General features: G+C 42.9%; 1 protein-coding gene across 1 annotated transcript; it reads right to left on the minus strand.

Moving 5' to 3' along the window:
* Nucleotides 1-2,590: 2,590 nt before the first annotated feature.
* CYP1A1 (cytochrome P450 family 1 subfamily A member 1) lies at nt 2,591-14,364 on the minus strand. The gene is made up of 7 exons (XM_067534818.1): nt 14,257-14,364; nt 9,085-9,949; nt 8,383-8,509; nt 7,744-7,833; nt 7,528-7,651; nt 6,670-6,756; nt 2,591-4,191 (listed from the first exon to the last, which is right to left on the minus strand). The coding sequence occupies exons 2-7, from the start codon at nt 9,928-9,930 to the stop codon at nt 3,885-3,887; spliced, it is 1,581 nt and encodes a 526-aa protein (XP_067390919.1). The 5' UTR covers nt 9,931-9,949; nt 14,257-14,364; the 3' UTR covers nt 2,591-3,884.
* Between the last annotated feature and the right edge of the window lie 86 nt (nt 14,365-14,450).

The raw sequence follows: 14,450 nt of genomic DNA on the forward strand, positions 1-14,450 counted from the left end.
ACATACTAGTTCAAATTGGATTCTCCAGAGACCAACAGACCAAGAAAGGACTCTGGGATGAATAACCTGGGTTTAGACTGACGCAGGGCCTTCTTCCTGATCTACCACGTGGACATGACCCTCTTGTCCATGGAGGGCCTGAATCCCTGGGGAAGGGTTGGAAGGACTTGGCCTATTGACGCCTCATAAGACTAAGTGCTTGTTCTGAGCTGAAACTGTGATGAACTGTTAACCACAAGGAAACCTCGTGGACAGGAGGTTGAAGGAGTTATCCTGCTAGAATCTATGTTAGGGTTGGAGTTAACCCTGGTAATCTTATTAGCGTGTACGTAGGTTCTTTTATTGTTTTCAATGTGCTTTCTCTGTAAGGCCTTTCACTTTAAGAATAAAGTAGGCTTGCTTAGAAAGAGTTGGATGGCAACTTACATCTGCAGCAACCCCACTGTTATCTGTCTCTGAAGAGAAGGCAAGCAGGCCTATTTTAGGCGGCCTGTCTTTGCTGGGAAATACACAGTGAAGGCAGGGAACTGTTCAGTTGGACATACCCTGGTCAGAAGAGAGAGAGACACGGGTCTCCACTCACGAGAGGCAACAGCTAGGGAGCCAGAGGCCTCAGAGTGGATACCCTTGCTGGACTGCTGGGAGGAAATCCAGGTCCAGTTCCTCTGAACTGTGACAGTCATGATTGTTTATTCAAATCTCAACCATTTTATGTCCATTAAGATTGAAATTCCCCAGGGCAGAGAACTAGCACAAGGCCTACATGGCATTCTCACTTTAAGCCTAAATGGCAAACGCTACACACAATAGTGAATGTTTGCTAGATCAAGCCCTTAATTTTGAAATCTCTTGTGACTGGTGTTTATTACAGCTGGTCAAACTAGTCACTGTTAAGTATTTGTTATGAATTTTTTAGCTCCATTTTTGGCTAGCAAATCAGTTGCTAACTGATCTTGCTTTCCTTCCATTGTTAATTGTAAGTATTCACCAAATTATGCAGACTGTGCATTGTTTAGGAGCTGATTACTTCAGTTAGTACTCACTGTGTGCAGTTGGTTCACCCAGATCTCAATGTAGCAGTTCCCTGATTCAAAGGAGAGAGAAGGTGGGTGAGACAATATCTTTTACTAAGCCAACTTTTGAGACAAGCTTTCCAGCCATACAGAGCTCTTCTGCAGGTCACTGAAAAAGAAGGGCAGCTCTGTGTAGTTCGAAAGCTTGTCTCACCCACCAACAAAAGTCGATCCAATAAAAGGTATTACCTCACCCACCTTGTATCTCTAATATCTTGGGACTGACACAGCTAAAACTATACTGTATACAACAATGGAAGAGAAAGGAAAAATTTTCAACAGCAGTGCAATTCACCCTGGACAGAGGGCACCAGCACCAGGTTGATACACCACTTCATTTCTCACAATTGGGTTTACGTGGGACTCAGATGATACATAGACTTTGACCAGAGTGTCTGTACAGAGGTAAACTTCACCTGGAATAATGCACTTCTGGAATAAGTTTTTAGTTGAGGAATCAGCTGTGCTGAAATTCATGAGACTTTGAGGATTTGTATACAGTTTTGGGACTAGCTGTGGGTTGTTTGAATATTGCTGGCTAGTAAGGGCTTGCCTCTTCAGCAAGAGAGGCTGACTTAGCACTTTTCTTCACTACAGCGTTCAAGTATTTTTTACTATTCAACTTGCTCTGGAGCTGATAAACTAAGGCATAGTAAGTGTGGTTGATGGAATCCAGTACTGGTTTATAAGTGTCACTGCTTGGATGTGATTTTCAGGTATCTAGAAGGTCCCCATTCTTCCTTAGCAGAATGGAAGTAACTCCCATTATTTACACTGAAAGTGTTTCATTATCTGTTTAAGGAGCAGGTAGCTTCATTAAAGCAGAAGGTCTCATGTATTAACAACTGAGTGGATTTGAGTTGTTCAGAGCTATGTGGGTTCTAGAACAAGTCCAATTTTTATGGACACTTTCACAGTATCAAGGGCTGGGTTTTGAGAAGCCTGCATATGTAATTACATCCACAAAAACTGTGTGTACATAAGTGTCTAGGGGGATGTGTGATCCCAGGTGCAAGTTAGATGCATACATCAGTTTTCTGAGGAAACTGTCATAGACTGTGGCTTTTTGTGGCCTGGTGCTCATGCAGTCTGTATTTACAGCCAAGTTCCAGTCACTCGTGTGAGTTGCCTGTTTTGAGAAGGAAGTTATGCAGGGCGTAGGAAGTAATAATACATAGAGAAAGGGAAGTGCAGAGCAGTAGTTGTGGACCAGATTGTATCCCTTGACCCATGCAGATGCATCTCTTGGTTTGTTACACCCCACCAGCTGGGAAAGTGGAGACAAGTATCTAAGAGGGAATGAACAAGGATGAAGTCTTGTGTGAAAATAAATCATTCATAAATTATGGTCTTTGTTCCATTTTATACTAGTGAAACATTGTTGATCTCAGTAGGATTAGTCCTGATTTTCAGTGAAAGCAAGAGCTGAATTGGCTTTATAGCTCCTGGTACATAGAATCAAAAATTCTCCACTGACCCACTAGGTATTGGATTAGGCCATAATATAGCTGCATTCTCTGTCTACAGAGAGAAGGCATCATCTTGTCTCAGTGAGGACTGAGAAATTCCCATTGACTTTATTGGCAAGACTGTTCCTACAGTGAGGTAACAGAGAAGCTGGATGCAAAAGTGTCTAAATCAGACCCTTGAAAATGAAGAAAAGATCAGTAATGTGTGACTGAGGTTGTTGGCTTTACATATGGCACAGAGATCCAGGATACAATCAAGAGCATCTCATGTTAACGTTTATTATGTCAGTTTTCCTACATTTAATTCCTACATATGTTTTACCAGTTAATAAAAATATTCCATACAGATCACATTACAGCCAGGTACAATATAAGCAAGAAGTGGGCATTGACATAAGCTTCCTTTATTTGTAGTGAAGACACAACTGTACTCTGGATGGACATACGGATTGCTGCAGAGATTGTCAGTATAAGACAGAGTGCCCCTTACTGTCCCTAGATTGAACATATAAATCTATTACCAATTCTCTCTAAAAGCTAGTTTCAAAGAGCAGCAATACATAGTTTCAAGGCAAAGAATATCTTTGGTTTCCCCACTCATCACTGTCTGTCCTTTATTGTTTTCACCCATTTTAAGTTGTGATTTTGAAAAGGTGTGTGTTAAATGAATAGCCCTGCTCTAGTAAGACCCCTGACTTGTTAATATTTTCATGTACTATAATATCAAGTTGTTTGTGATGGGTTATTTACAACTATCCCGACAATTGCCAAGTATTAAAGGAAAGGCTCACAAATCCCAACAGTTTCATTAATTTTGTACAAGATAAGCATGTTTCACTAGTCTCCTCTTTAAAGTGTTTCAGGGAGAAGAATACCATGTGAATTAGAAGGAATACACCTCAGATATGTTAAGAGAAGTTCAGCAGAGAACTCAAGATACTCAGTGTAAAACTTCTCAAGATCAGTGGTAGCTACATAATCAGAGCATGCTGTCTGATTCTGTTGTTTCTACAGGTAAGAATGATGGAGCTGGCTAATTGAAGTGTCAGATATCCCTATAGGGCATGCTCCTCAGGGTATTCTTGGCAGGCTTTGCCAATTTTTGAGCCATTTGCAATACAATCTTTGAATGCTAGCAGACAGCAGCAGATAAAGTACATTCACATGTCAGATATGACCAAACCTTCACTATGTCAGAACAGATACAAGCCATGTTAATGCTGCATTATCTTACTCTAGAACATATCAGCCCTCAAAATGGTCTTGGTGGTAGTTTCCAAAAGCCAAAACGCTGATGTGGCATTCCACCACCCTCCATGTCCTCGCAGTAAGAATCTGCAGCTCACTCAGAGCTCTTCATTTGGAAGCGCTGCTTAATTTGGAAGTGCTCACACCTCTTGTGCTTCATTGTCAGTCCATACTGAGGTGTTATGTCCACCTTCTCACCATCACATATGCTGAACTCCAACTGCTGGAGCAGGGTGGTCAAGAACAGGAAGACCTCCCACCTGCCAATGGACTCACCAATGCACTTCCTCTTCCCTAAGCCAAACGTCATCACTTTCTCACTCTCTGCTCTGTTTACTTCAGTCCCTTCAACATTGAGGAAACGCTCTGGGTTGAAGACAGAGGGATCGTTCCAAAGCTTCCTGAAATGGAAGGAGGAGACTGCAGTTGTACCATCACCTGAAGGACTACTAGGAAAGCAGGCATTTCGGCATGAATAGCATCAGACAGACTCACGTGAAACATGGGAACAGTTTTCAACCTCACATCCAACTACTTTTACCACTCAGCTGTGCTTTTACCATTAATAACACTGCCATGTTCTCGGCTTGTCCTTGTGCAACAAAATCCTCTGTACCAAATTCAGCTCTGGTGTTGCTTACGTGAAAGCTTATGTAGTTACACCAGGGATGAATTTAATCCATTATGTTAGTAACCAAAGGCAATATAGTTTCAGCTAAAGGGAAAGCAAATTATTAGTGGGCTCAAGCTAAAAAAAGATGACTTGAGGTTTCATAATTTTAAATCTTCCTGGGGAAACCAATTGCTCTTCACAATCTTGCTCCAAGGCATTTGTGAGCCTCTGAATCCCTCACTGGTGATCAGTGACTCACATGGTAATTCCTGTCACTTCACTGGGATTTCTCGTATGAGTCACGAGACAAAAGTGGGAAGGGCTTCACAGTCTGACCCTGGGCAAGGAGGGATCCAATTTTGCTTCTGTTGTAGTCCATGGCAAAAGATCTGTTGATCTAAATAGGTGCAGGATAAAGCTTTTTGCAGAGTAAAGCTATTTAGATATGGCAAAGTTTAAGCCATTATTTAGACTGCGTTCTAAAAAAAGACTATATCTGCTTTGAAGACTTCATCTACTGTTAAAACATAAGAACGTAATAGCTGGGTCAGACCATGGTCCATCTTGACTAGTAGCCTGTCTCTAGAAGTGGCCAATACCAGAGCTTCAGGGGAGCGCACAGAACAAGGGAGTTATAGAGCGATTCATCTCTGTCTTCTATTCCTGACTTTTGGTAGCCAGAGGCTTAGGGTCATCCTGAGCATGGAGTTGCATCCCAGACCATCTTAGTGAATAGCCATTGATTGGACCTATCCTCCATGAACCTATCCCACTTCTTTTTAAAACTCATTTATTCTTTTGGCGATCACAACATCCAATGGTAATGAGTTTCACAGGTTAGTTGTGTGAAAAGATACTTCCACTTGTTGGTGTTAAATCTGCTGTCTATTTATTTCATCGGGTGACCCCTGATTTTTGTATTGTGCAAAAGGGTAAGTAACACATCTCTATTCACTTTCTCCACACAATTCATGATTTTATAGACCTCTATCATATTCCCACCCCTCCTTAATCATCTCTTTTCTAAGCAGAACTGTACTCTTAATCTTTTTAGTCTCTCCTTGTATGGAAATCATTCCATACCTTTGATCATCTTTGTTGCCCTTCTCTGAACCTTTTCCAGTTCTACTATACCCTTTTTGAGATGGGACAATCAGAACTGGACACAGTATTCAAGGTATGAGTGCATCATGGATTTATATAGTAGCATTTTGATATTTTCTGTCTTTATGCCTTTCTGAATAGTCCCTAACATATTGTTAGTCTTTTTGATCACTGCTGTGCATTGAATAGAAATTTTCAGAGAAGTATCCATAATGACGTCAAGATCTTGGTTGTGTGATAACAGCTAATTTAGAACCCATCATTGTATATGTATAGTTGGGATTTTTTTCCCCCCATATGCATTGCTGCGCCCTTATGAATGTTGGGTTTCATTTGTCATTTTGTTGCCCACTCATCCAGTTTTGTGAGATCCCACTAAATCTTTGCAGTCAGCTTTGGACTTATCTCGAATAATTTTGTATTGTCTGCAAATTTTGCCACTTCACCCCCTTTTCCAGAGCATTAGTTAATATGCTGAATAGCACAAATCCCAGTAAAAAAATTCTTGGGCAAACTGCTGTTTACCTCTTCATTGTGAAAACTGACCATTTATTCCTACCCTTTGATCAGTTTCTGATCTTGTCCATGGCTACTTAGTTTCCTCACGTGCCTTTGGTGAGAGACCTTGTCAAAAGTTTTCTGAAAATCCAAGTACACGGTATCAACTGGATCACCCTTATCCAAATGCTTGTTGACTCCCTGAAAGAATTCTAACTGACTGGCGAGGCATGACTTCCCTTAAACTAAATTAAACTTAGTCTAACTGCTGCCTGCAAGGGACTGGATCCCAGCAGGAACACATTAGTTACTGTGACATATGGGTGGGGCAAAGGTTCAAACTTTAGTATCTAAAAGCCACATGGGGCCTCAGTTCTCTTCTCACAAGGCTGAAAGTCAGAACTCCATTTGAATCCATGGAATTCTATAGCATAAATAAGAAGAGAAAAAGACTCATTGATTACCAGTCATACAGTAAATTCTCAATGATGAGCACTCCTCCCAAAACAGGAACTTCAGCTTGTTACAGGGGTTCTACTGAAATAATTTCTGCAGCATATTCCCAATAATCCAATACAGTTATTTATGACTCATCTAGATTTGGCTTGATTGATATAAAGGCATGTGAAGAATTTTAGCATCAACCAGTCTTATTTGAACTTACTCATTGTGATTGACTTGCCACTGGTTGACAAACACACAGAGGTCCTTGGGGATGAAGTAGCCGTTCAGTACTGTGTCTTTCGTTGTGCTGAAAGAAACAAGGGCTTTCTTAAATTGAAGCAGCAAAGCCCCTTTCAGAGGAATCAAAGTGAGGTGACAGTTCTAGAGAAGCGTCTCAGTTTGTACATCTCATTTGCATTCCTAGGACTTCTGTGAGGAGATAGCCCACCCTTGGTCTTGCAGTGTTAATTGTGAACATTTCTGGTGAATGGAGAACTTTCAAATTCCTATTACTAGCAAAGAAAGTTCCCGTCACCAGAAACGAATGCCTGTTGAAGTGATCATGTGACATGGTTTCTCGCAAGTAAGAGAGGAAATATTAAGACACTCTGCAGAGCCATTAAGAGCCATAGCATCAGGTGAATTGGAGGGTTTGAAGTGAAATTAACTGTACTTGGTATTCAGCAGCTTGCAATCAACATCCAATGCAGGTGCACAGGTACAAACCCCAAGTGTAGGCGACTAAAGCCACGATTTGCATCAATACAGCTACATCAGTTGCTGAACTGGAACTAATCCCATATATAGACATGGCCACAGGAAGGGTTTGAATGACTAATTCAAACGTGCAGTCGAATATTTTTCTCCCCTGTCTAACTCAAAGATGGAGGGTGCATTTTGCATTATTCCCACAGAGGAGTATGGTTTACTTGGCTTCATATTGGGAGGTGGTAGAAGTGGTAACAGGGTAAAGAATCCTGTTTAGTCTGCACAGGAAGGGGACTGAATCAGAAAACTATTCTCACAGAGCAGCACCCAAAAAAGGACACAAACCAGCACTGGCAGTTACAAGACTTACCAGTGAGGAATTGTGAAGGGCAGGAAGGAGGAATGTCTGAACATCTCTAAGATAAAGGCTTCTGTATAAGGCAGCATGGGCCGGTCTGACAGTCTGGGTCTCCTCTCTCTGCCAATCATCTGATCTACAGGTTAGAGTGGAGGAAGAGGTTGATTGGAATCCAGCCTTCAAGACACAGACATTGAAACTCTTTTAGAATTGAAAATATGAACCAACCTAATTCTTCATGAATCTTCTTCTGAATTTCTGGATATGTCACAAGATACATGAGACTCCAGGACAAGGCAGTTGTCACAGTGTCAAAACCTGGAGAGACACAAAGGAAAAGCATTTAGTCACCATGTGAAGATAAGTCAAAGGAAATTTACAACCTCATATCTTTAGATTTTCATCATTTCTTGGCCACTTTAACAAAATTGTTAATGTTAGTAGCGGTGCTATTTGCAATAGCAATTTTTTTTATCAACTTGCTAAGGTTAATTAATGTGCCACAACTTAAATTCAAGGGTGTTTGGACCCAAAATTGTAGTTCAAGCTCATCTCTAGTTGTTTTATCATCCCAACTCTGGATGGTCAGCACTAAACAGCAGTACACAACCGTCTCTTGAGAACTTGTTTCACAATTACTGTTCCTACAAACTCCTTCTGGAGATTGAATTGCCAAAGGCTCTTGATTCCACAACTTCCAAGATTTCAGTTTGTAAAAATTTAACTGCTCTTCTCCACTTCTAGCAATTGCCAACTGAATCATTCTCTGAGACATAACAGCTGCGAGCTGGATGAATCAAAGTTCTGGAGATAAACTGGAACAGAAAAATCTGGGATTGCTTTGATTTTGAATGGAAGTATTCTTACCAGCTCCAAAAAGGTCATTGACAATGTTGACAATCTTCTGATCAGAGAGCTGGATGTTCACAGACTCATTCGCTTTCTTCTCTTGACAATGCTCAATCAGGGAGTCAGTGATGTCTCGAATATTGTCCTGAAATAGGAAAGTCCACAGATTTTTGGAATTTAGTACCAATTTACACATTAAGGCAGTTAAACAAGAGCAAAGTCTACTGCTCGAGGGAGGAAAGTCTAGTGCCTTGTTGCCACATGTGTCTGAACTCCAAAGCATGATAACACTGCAGCTTCGGAAGCTCAAATAAGCTTCTGCCTTGCAGTCATTAGACACAGATAATGTTGTTTGTCCCAGTTATGGTAAGAGAGAGGACTATAATGCTTCCTACAGCAGTTATTATGATAAACTTGAATTCATTAAAGAGTTACAATCAATTGTAAACATTTAGTAGCTATAGCAAAATATAGCAATCAATGGCTCTAAATGGTCTGTTTATAAAAAATACAATTGGGTTTAATTTGTAAGGTTTCTGTGGGAGAAATGTTATTTGGCTAGAGAGAAGATGTAGCACATGCTCCACTATCTCTTCTCTAACCTCTGCTTCAATTGATATTTGTTTTTGTGAGCCAGAATGCAAGAGAGAAAAGGCACGAGCAGACAATGAAGGGCAGAGCAGGAAAACGGCTGCAACTGAATATTCTCCAAGCCATTACCTTATCAAAGCTACTGTAATGCTCCTTAACCATCTTCTGCGTAAAGGAGTTGAACCTCTTATTGAGATCCTTGAAAATCTTCATGGCGCGGCTGGGGAGATACTGGAGCACTGGGATGAAATCTGCCGGGTTGCCGGAGGCAGCCACCTCCCCAAACTCACTGGTCAGGTTTACTATACTGAGCAACTCTTGGTCACCGTGGTTGTAACGCTTGCCAAAGCACATGGCACAGATGACATTGGCCACAGAGACCACCACATACCCATAGGGGTCAAACCTCTTCTCTTCCTCCATCAGTTGCAGGAACTTCGTTACTAGGTAGTCAGCTTCTTTGGAGACATGCTCCTCAAGGAGGCAGGTGGACGAAGTGTTGGGGCTGGGGGAGACAGAAAAGGCCTTCAGGGCATTCTGGGCCAGCTTCCTGCGAGCTCTCCACACCTCCCCCGAATCAGTGCTGAAGGTCAAGCTCTGGCCATCCCCAATGTAGCGGAAGCTGTAGAGATCAGGCCGTCCCATGAAGTCCTCCCCTTGCTTCACCAGGGCTTGTTTGATGGTGTCCAGCCCGCTCAGCACCAGCACCGGTCTGGTGCCGATCCGTATCTGCATCACATCTCCATACTTCTGGCTCATCTGAGTCAAGGTCAGGTGTGGGTTCCTCCCCAGCTCCCGCATGTTGCCTATCAGGGGATAACCCCTAGGTCCAGGCAGCCTCTTCAGCCCCTTGGGTATCTGCTCCTGGAAGGATCTGATGACCATGAAGGTTAGAGAGAAGATGGCCGAGGCAATGAGGATCTCGGTGACAGAGATAATGCCTTGGCTTTCCACCAGTGACGTGGCAGACTTCATCTTCAAGGGACGAAGAACCCTAACATTAAACAAAAGAAAGGCAAGAGGTCAGGTCCAGGAGGCACCTCAAGTTATAAGGCAGTGTTATCTCATGGTTACTCCACAGAGCTAGCAATCATGAACCCTGCATTCTAATCTTGGTTCAGGCACTCACTGTATGACTTTAGGCTAGTTCTGCATTATGCTGCCCTTCACTCAGACTCAGTAGTACTTTTCTCTGAATTGTCCCATTGATTTTCCCCACTTTGCTAATTCTGGGGTTTGTCAGTCACTAAGTTTGTGAACATCACTGCCTTTTAACAGCAACCCAAGATATATAAATATATATACAGCAAAATAATCCTCCTTGATCTTTACCAAAGACCAGATAGCATAGGAAATTGAAGTGTTGCTTTCTAAACATATGCTACTTGATGTACTGTCAGGTTTCCAGAGACAGTCCCTTTGTAGCTACACTAAAAGAATTTTCATGGTCTTAACTCTAATTTACACACATGCCACATCCTTTTCAAGCTGCAGTTGCAAATTTCATTGCAAAATCTGTTTTCCAGAGACTAGTTCCATTTGAACCACATTCCTTTAAACAACCAGACTGAAAAAACTTGCCACACTGATTTTATTCCTAAATGACCCCGGGATCAGAGATCTCCCTCCTTTCATCCTAAGAGTTAAGATACCTTACATTTATAGAGAAGCCTTTAAAAGGATCCTAAAGCATTTTACATACTACGTGCCTATGACAGTGTGCAGCTATCGGCTATAAATAGAGCCTTTCAGAAGCCAGCAGCCTGTTCACTTAGGATATGTCTACACAGGGATAAAAGCCCTGATGCCTGGCTAGGGCTGGCCCAGGTCAGCTGATTTGGACTCTGGCTCATGGGGCTAAAAATTGCTGGATAGACACTGAGGCTCAGACTGGACCATCCACCCTTGCAGGTTGCCAGAGCCGGGGTTCCAGCCCAAGCCTGTATGTTTACATGAATACTTTTTGGAGCAGCCCAAATCAGCCCAGGCCAGCTGTGGGCTTTTTATCCCTGTGTAGACGTATCCAGAGAGCACTCAAGGTATTGGGTGTGGTTAGGCTAGGAGGGAGTTGGATAGTTTAAGCAGGTTTGGAAGGTTAGAAGAGATCATTTGTACCTCTAGGACTGTGGTTCTCAACCAGGGATATGCAGAGATCTTCCGGGGGTACATCAACTCAACTCTAGATATTTGCCTAGCTTTATAACAGACTACATAAAAAGCACTAGCAAAGTCAGTACCAACTAAAATTTCATACAGACAGTGACTTGTGTATCCTGCTCTCTGTACTATACACTGAAACGTAAGTACAATATTGATATTCCAAATTGATTTATTTTATAATTATATGGTGAAAAAGAGAAAGTAAGCCATTTTTCAGCAATAGTGTGCTGTGACACATTTCTATTTTTATGTCTGATTTTGTAAGGAAGTAGTTTTTATGTGAGGTGAAACTTGGGGGTACACAAGACAAGTCAGACTCCTGAAAGGAGTATAGGAGTCTGGAAAGGCTGAGAACCTGATGAGTTAATGAGGTAACTAGCCCATCAGCTGGATAGCTGAGAGAAGAAGGCAAGCAGTAGAATCATAGAATCATAGAATATTAGAGTTGGAAGGGACCTCAGGAGGGCATCTAGTCCAACCCCCTGCTCAAAGCAGGACTAACCTCAGCTAAATCATCCCAGCCAGAGCTTTGTCAAGCCACAGCTTAAAAACCTCTAAAGATGGAGATTCCACCACCTCCCTAGGTAACCCATTCCAGTGCTTCACCACCCTCCTAGTGAAAAACTTTCTCCTAATATCCAACCTAGACCTCCCCCATTACAACTTGAGACCACTGCTCCTTGTTCTGTCATCTACTACCATTGAGAACAGCCTAGCTCCATCCTCCCTGGAACCCCCTTTCAGGTAGTTAAAGGCTGCTATCAAATCCCCCCTCATTCTTCTCTTCTGCAGACATAACAAGCATAGTTCCCTCAGTCTCTCCACATAAGTCTTGTGCTCCAGCCCCCTAATCATTTTTGTACAAAAAGCTGAGCCAGGAAACTGCTGCTTTATTTGTGTTATAGCTAGCACACAAGAGAGAAACAATAAAGACACTCGGTGAAGGTGCTCTGATGGATTGTATATACTATTTAATTCACCCAGAGGTTTTACCAGGCAGTGTTTCCAGGAACTGAAGGGGCAACCTGCTACAGGGCTAAATTCTCATCTTATTCATATGGCTAGTGAGTCACACTGATTATCTATGGGTCACCAGCCCTGTGGCGTTCCACCCCAGCTTATCTAAACGCATGCAGGATTTTGTCTAAAATAGCCAAGAAGAAGGCACTAGATTTAACTGCCATCCTGTTTTGCATTGCCTTAGCTGCCCCTTTTTTAGTGGGGCTGGGAAGGAATTTTTTCCTGACCATCAAATTGGCCTAGGTGGAGTTGGGGGGTTTTCACCCCACCCCCACAGCAGGTTCGGGGAGGGCTTTGTTCATGCATGGCATGAAGGAACTTCATTGCTGAAATATTGCCATTTCTGGAGTGGACCATTATGGTTCCATAGGTTGTGGCCACATTATACTATGGGAATGAAGAGAATGTGCCTTAATGACTTGGAACTACAAAGGGGAGATGACAGAGTGCAGCATGTAGTTACTCAAATTGTAATTTGGCCCTAACACTGCTGACATCCCTGGTCTTGCTGAGAGTATTAGGAGATATAGGACTTAAGTGTTGGATCTCAATTTTTAAGCTCACCTGGTACATGCACAGGTAGAAGAGAGAGATGGGGTTACCAAGATCTACTTACTATGAGCGCACTTCGTTTCTCTTTAAACCAGAAAAAAGAGTGTAATCTGAAGGCAAAATGTAATCCAGTTTTAGTCAAGGGTCTCTATTATAACCTGTGGGTGCCTCTCTCCAAAAAGGTCTAGGCATCTCTCTGCTTACAGCACCTGTGTTTAGTAGTGCACATAGGATTACACGCCTGTTACTGTAGTGTGTGTTTGTTTCAGACACATTAGCCCTTATCAGTTCCAAAGAACACTATGGTTTATGGTGTCACTGATGCATTCATTAAAGACTGGCCTAGTGGAGGGAGTGCCTGGCATTTCCACTAAGGGAGAGACATAAACTAGTGAATGAGGAAATCCAATCCAGATTTTTCCTTCTCTTAATTCACACTGAAGGAAGAGAGTCTTCTACTAGTTCATTCATTAAGAACAAGGAGATGATGGGCAGGCAGACTCTTTAAAAGAGGTCTATTCTCCTAAGGGTGTGGGTTTTTGTTTGTTTTGTTGTCACTGGGAAACCTAGACTAAACTTTTGCACCCATCACTGAGTGGACTATGACTTTTTTCATGACCTTCCTAATTGTTTAGTGAAAGGAAATTATTAAAGTCTAGGAGAGCATTAAGTGGCGGATTTCCACCCCTACAAGCGAGCCAGGCAGTTCCCAGGGAAGACACAACTTCCAGCTCTGCCCCGTGTGCCTTGGCTCTGCAGGGATCTGGAAACAAAGGGCTCCCATAAGATGTCCCCCACACTGTAAGTGCGGTGTCTTTGGGACAAATTTGTGGAGTTTAGAACAGTTTTGCCAGACACTGTTTGCCTCCCTTTGTCTCCTTTTCTTGTCCCTTGTATGACATCTTTAGGTTTTAAGTCATCCCTTCCCAGCCCAGCAAGCCTTATTATATTCTCCATCCTATTCCTTACTCATCCAAACCTCAAGGAAAAGAGGACGGAGCCTTAATAGGGGAACCCACACACAAAACCAGACTGGCTAGAGTTCTCTTAACCGATTAGATTCCTGTCCACTTAAATAAGTTAGCGACCGAAGATTCAGGGCTCCGTCCCTGTGCTGTTGAATGGAAGTTTTGCTATTAACTTTGCCAAGAGCTGGAGTCTGCCGAAAATATATCCGTGCAGGATGTTCACTCTGCTTGTCTGCATGACTTTTTGTGTGTGCATGCGGGAGACAAAGTTACAGCTGCCCCCGTGTTATTTCATCTGCAAGATACACGCGGAGGGGAACGTGGTACCATCGCATTCCAGCAATCTCTCTGCCTTTTTTGCAAATAGGTTTGAGGTCGACCTGATAATGCATCACAGGACAGTGCAGGTCACTCGAGTGCCCAATAAAGTCTGTCATTGGTGGGAAGGGGGAGAGAATTTCCTGCACAATATAGGTGCAAAACCACCAGACAACCACATGTATCGGCCCCCGCCCCACAAGCGTTTACACTGCAGCTGGATCTTGCACCCCCAGGAAAAGCACTGCAGAGAAGGGAGCTGGGGGAAGCAGTCCTGCGGTACCTGTGCGTCCCAGGTGCTCGGCGCAGCTTTCCTTGGCGATCTCTTCTTTGGGAACGGGGTGTTCCTGTGTGCAGCTCGGAGATGCCCGGGGTCTCGGCTTGTTGTTGGAGGGGGAGGGGGAGGGAGGGAGAGCAAGGTGCTCCTCCCAAGCAGCTTGAGTGGAGTGCCAATGCTGCTTTCTGCCAGCTTTATAT

Source organism: Emydura macquarii, unplaced genomic scaffold, assembly GCF_026122565.2.
Source record: "Emydura macquarii macquarii isolate MOO-44397 ecotype Brisbane River unplaced genomic scaffold, CSIRO-AGI_Emac_v2 contig_3451, whole genome shotgun sequence".
Lineage (NCBI taxonomy): Eukaryota > Metazoa > Chordata > Testudines > Chelidae > Emydura > Emydura macquarii.

Excerpts from the sequence above, each read along its gene's own strand:
- CYP1A1 (XM_067534818.1), bottom strand. The coding sequence starts at position 9,930 with ATGAAGTCTGCCACGTCACTGGTGGAAAGCCAAGGCATTATCTCTGTC. Across the intron at positions 7,652-7,743 it reads GAAGATTCATGAAGAATTAG|ATCAGATGATTGGCAGAGAG; the intron begins GTTGGTTCATAT and ends TCTAACCTGTAG. Across the intron at positions 4,192-6,669 it reads TGGCAAGTCAATCACAATGA|GAAGCTTTGGAACGATCCCT; the intron begins GTAAGTTCAAAT and ends CTTCCATTTCAG.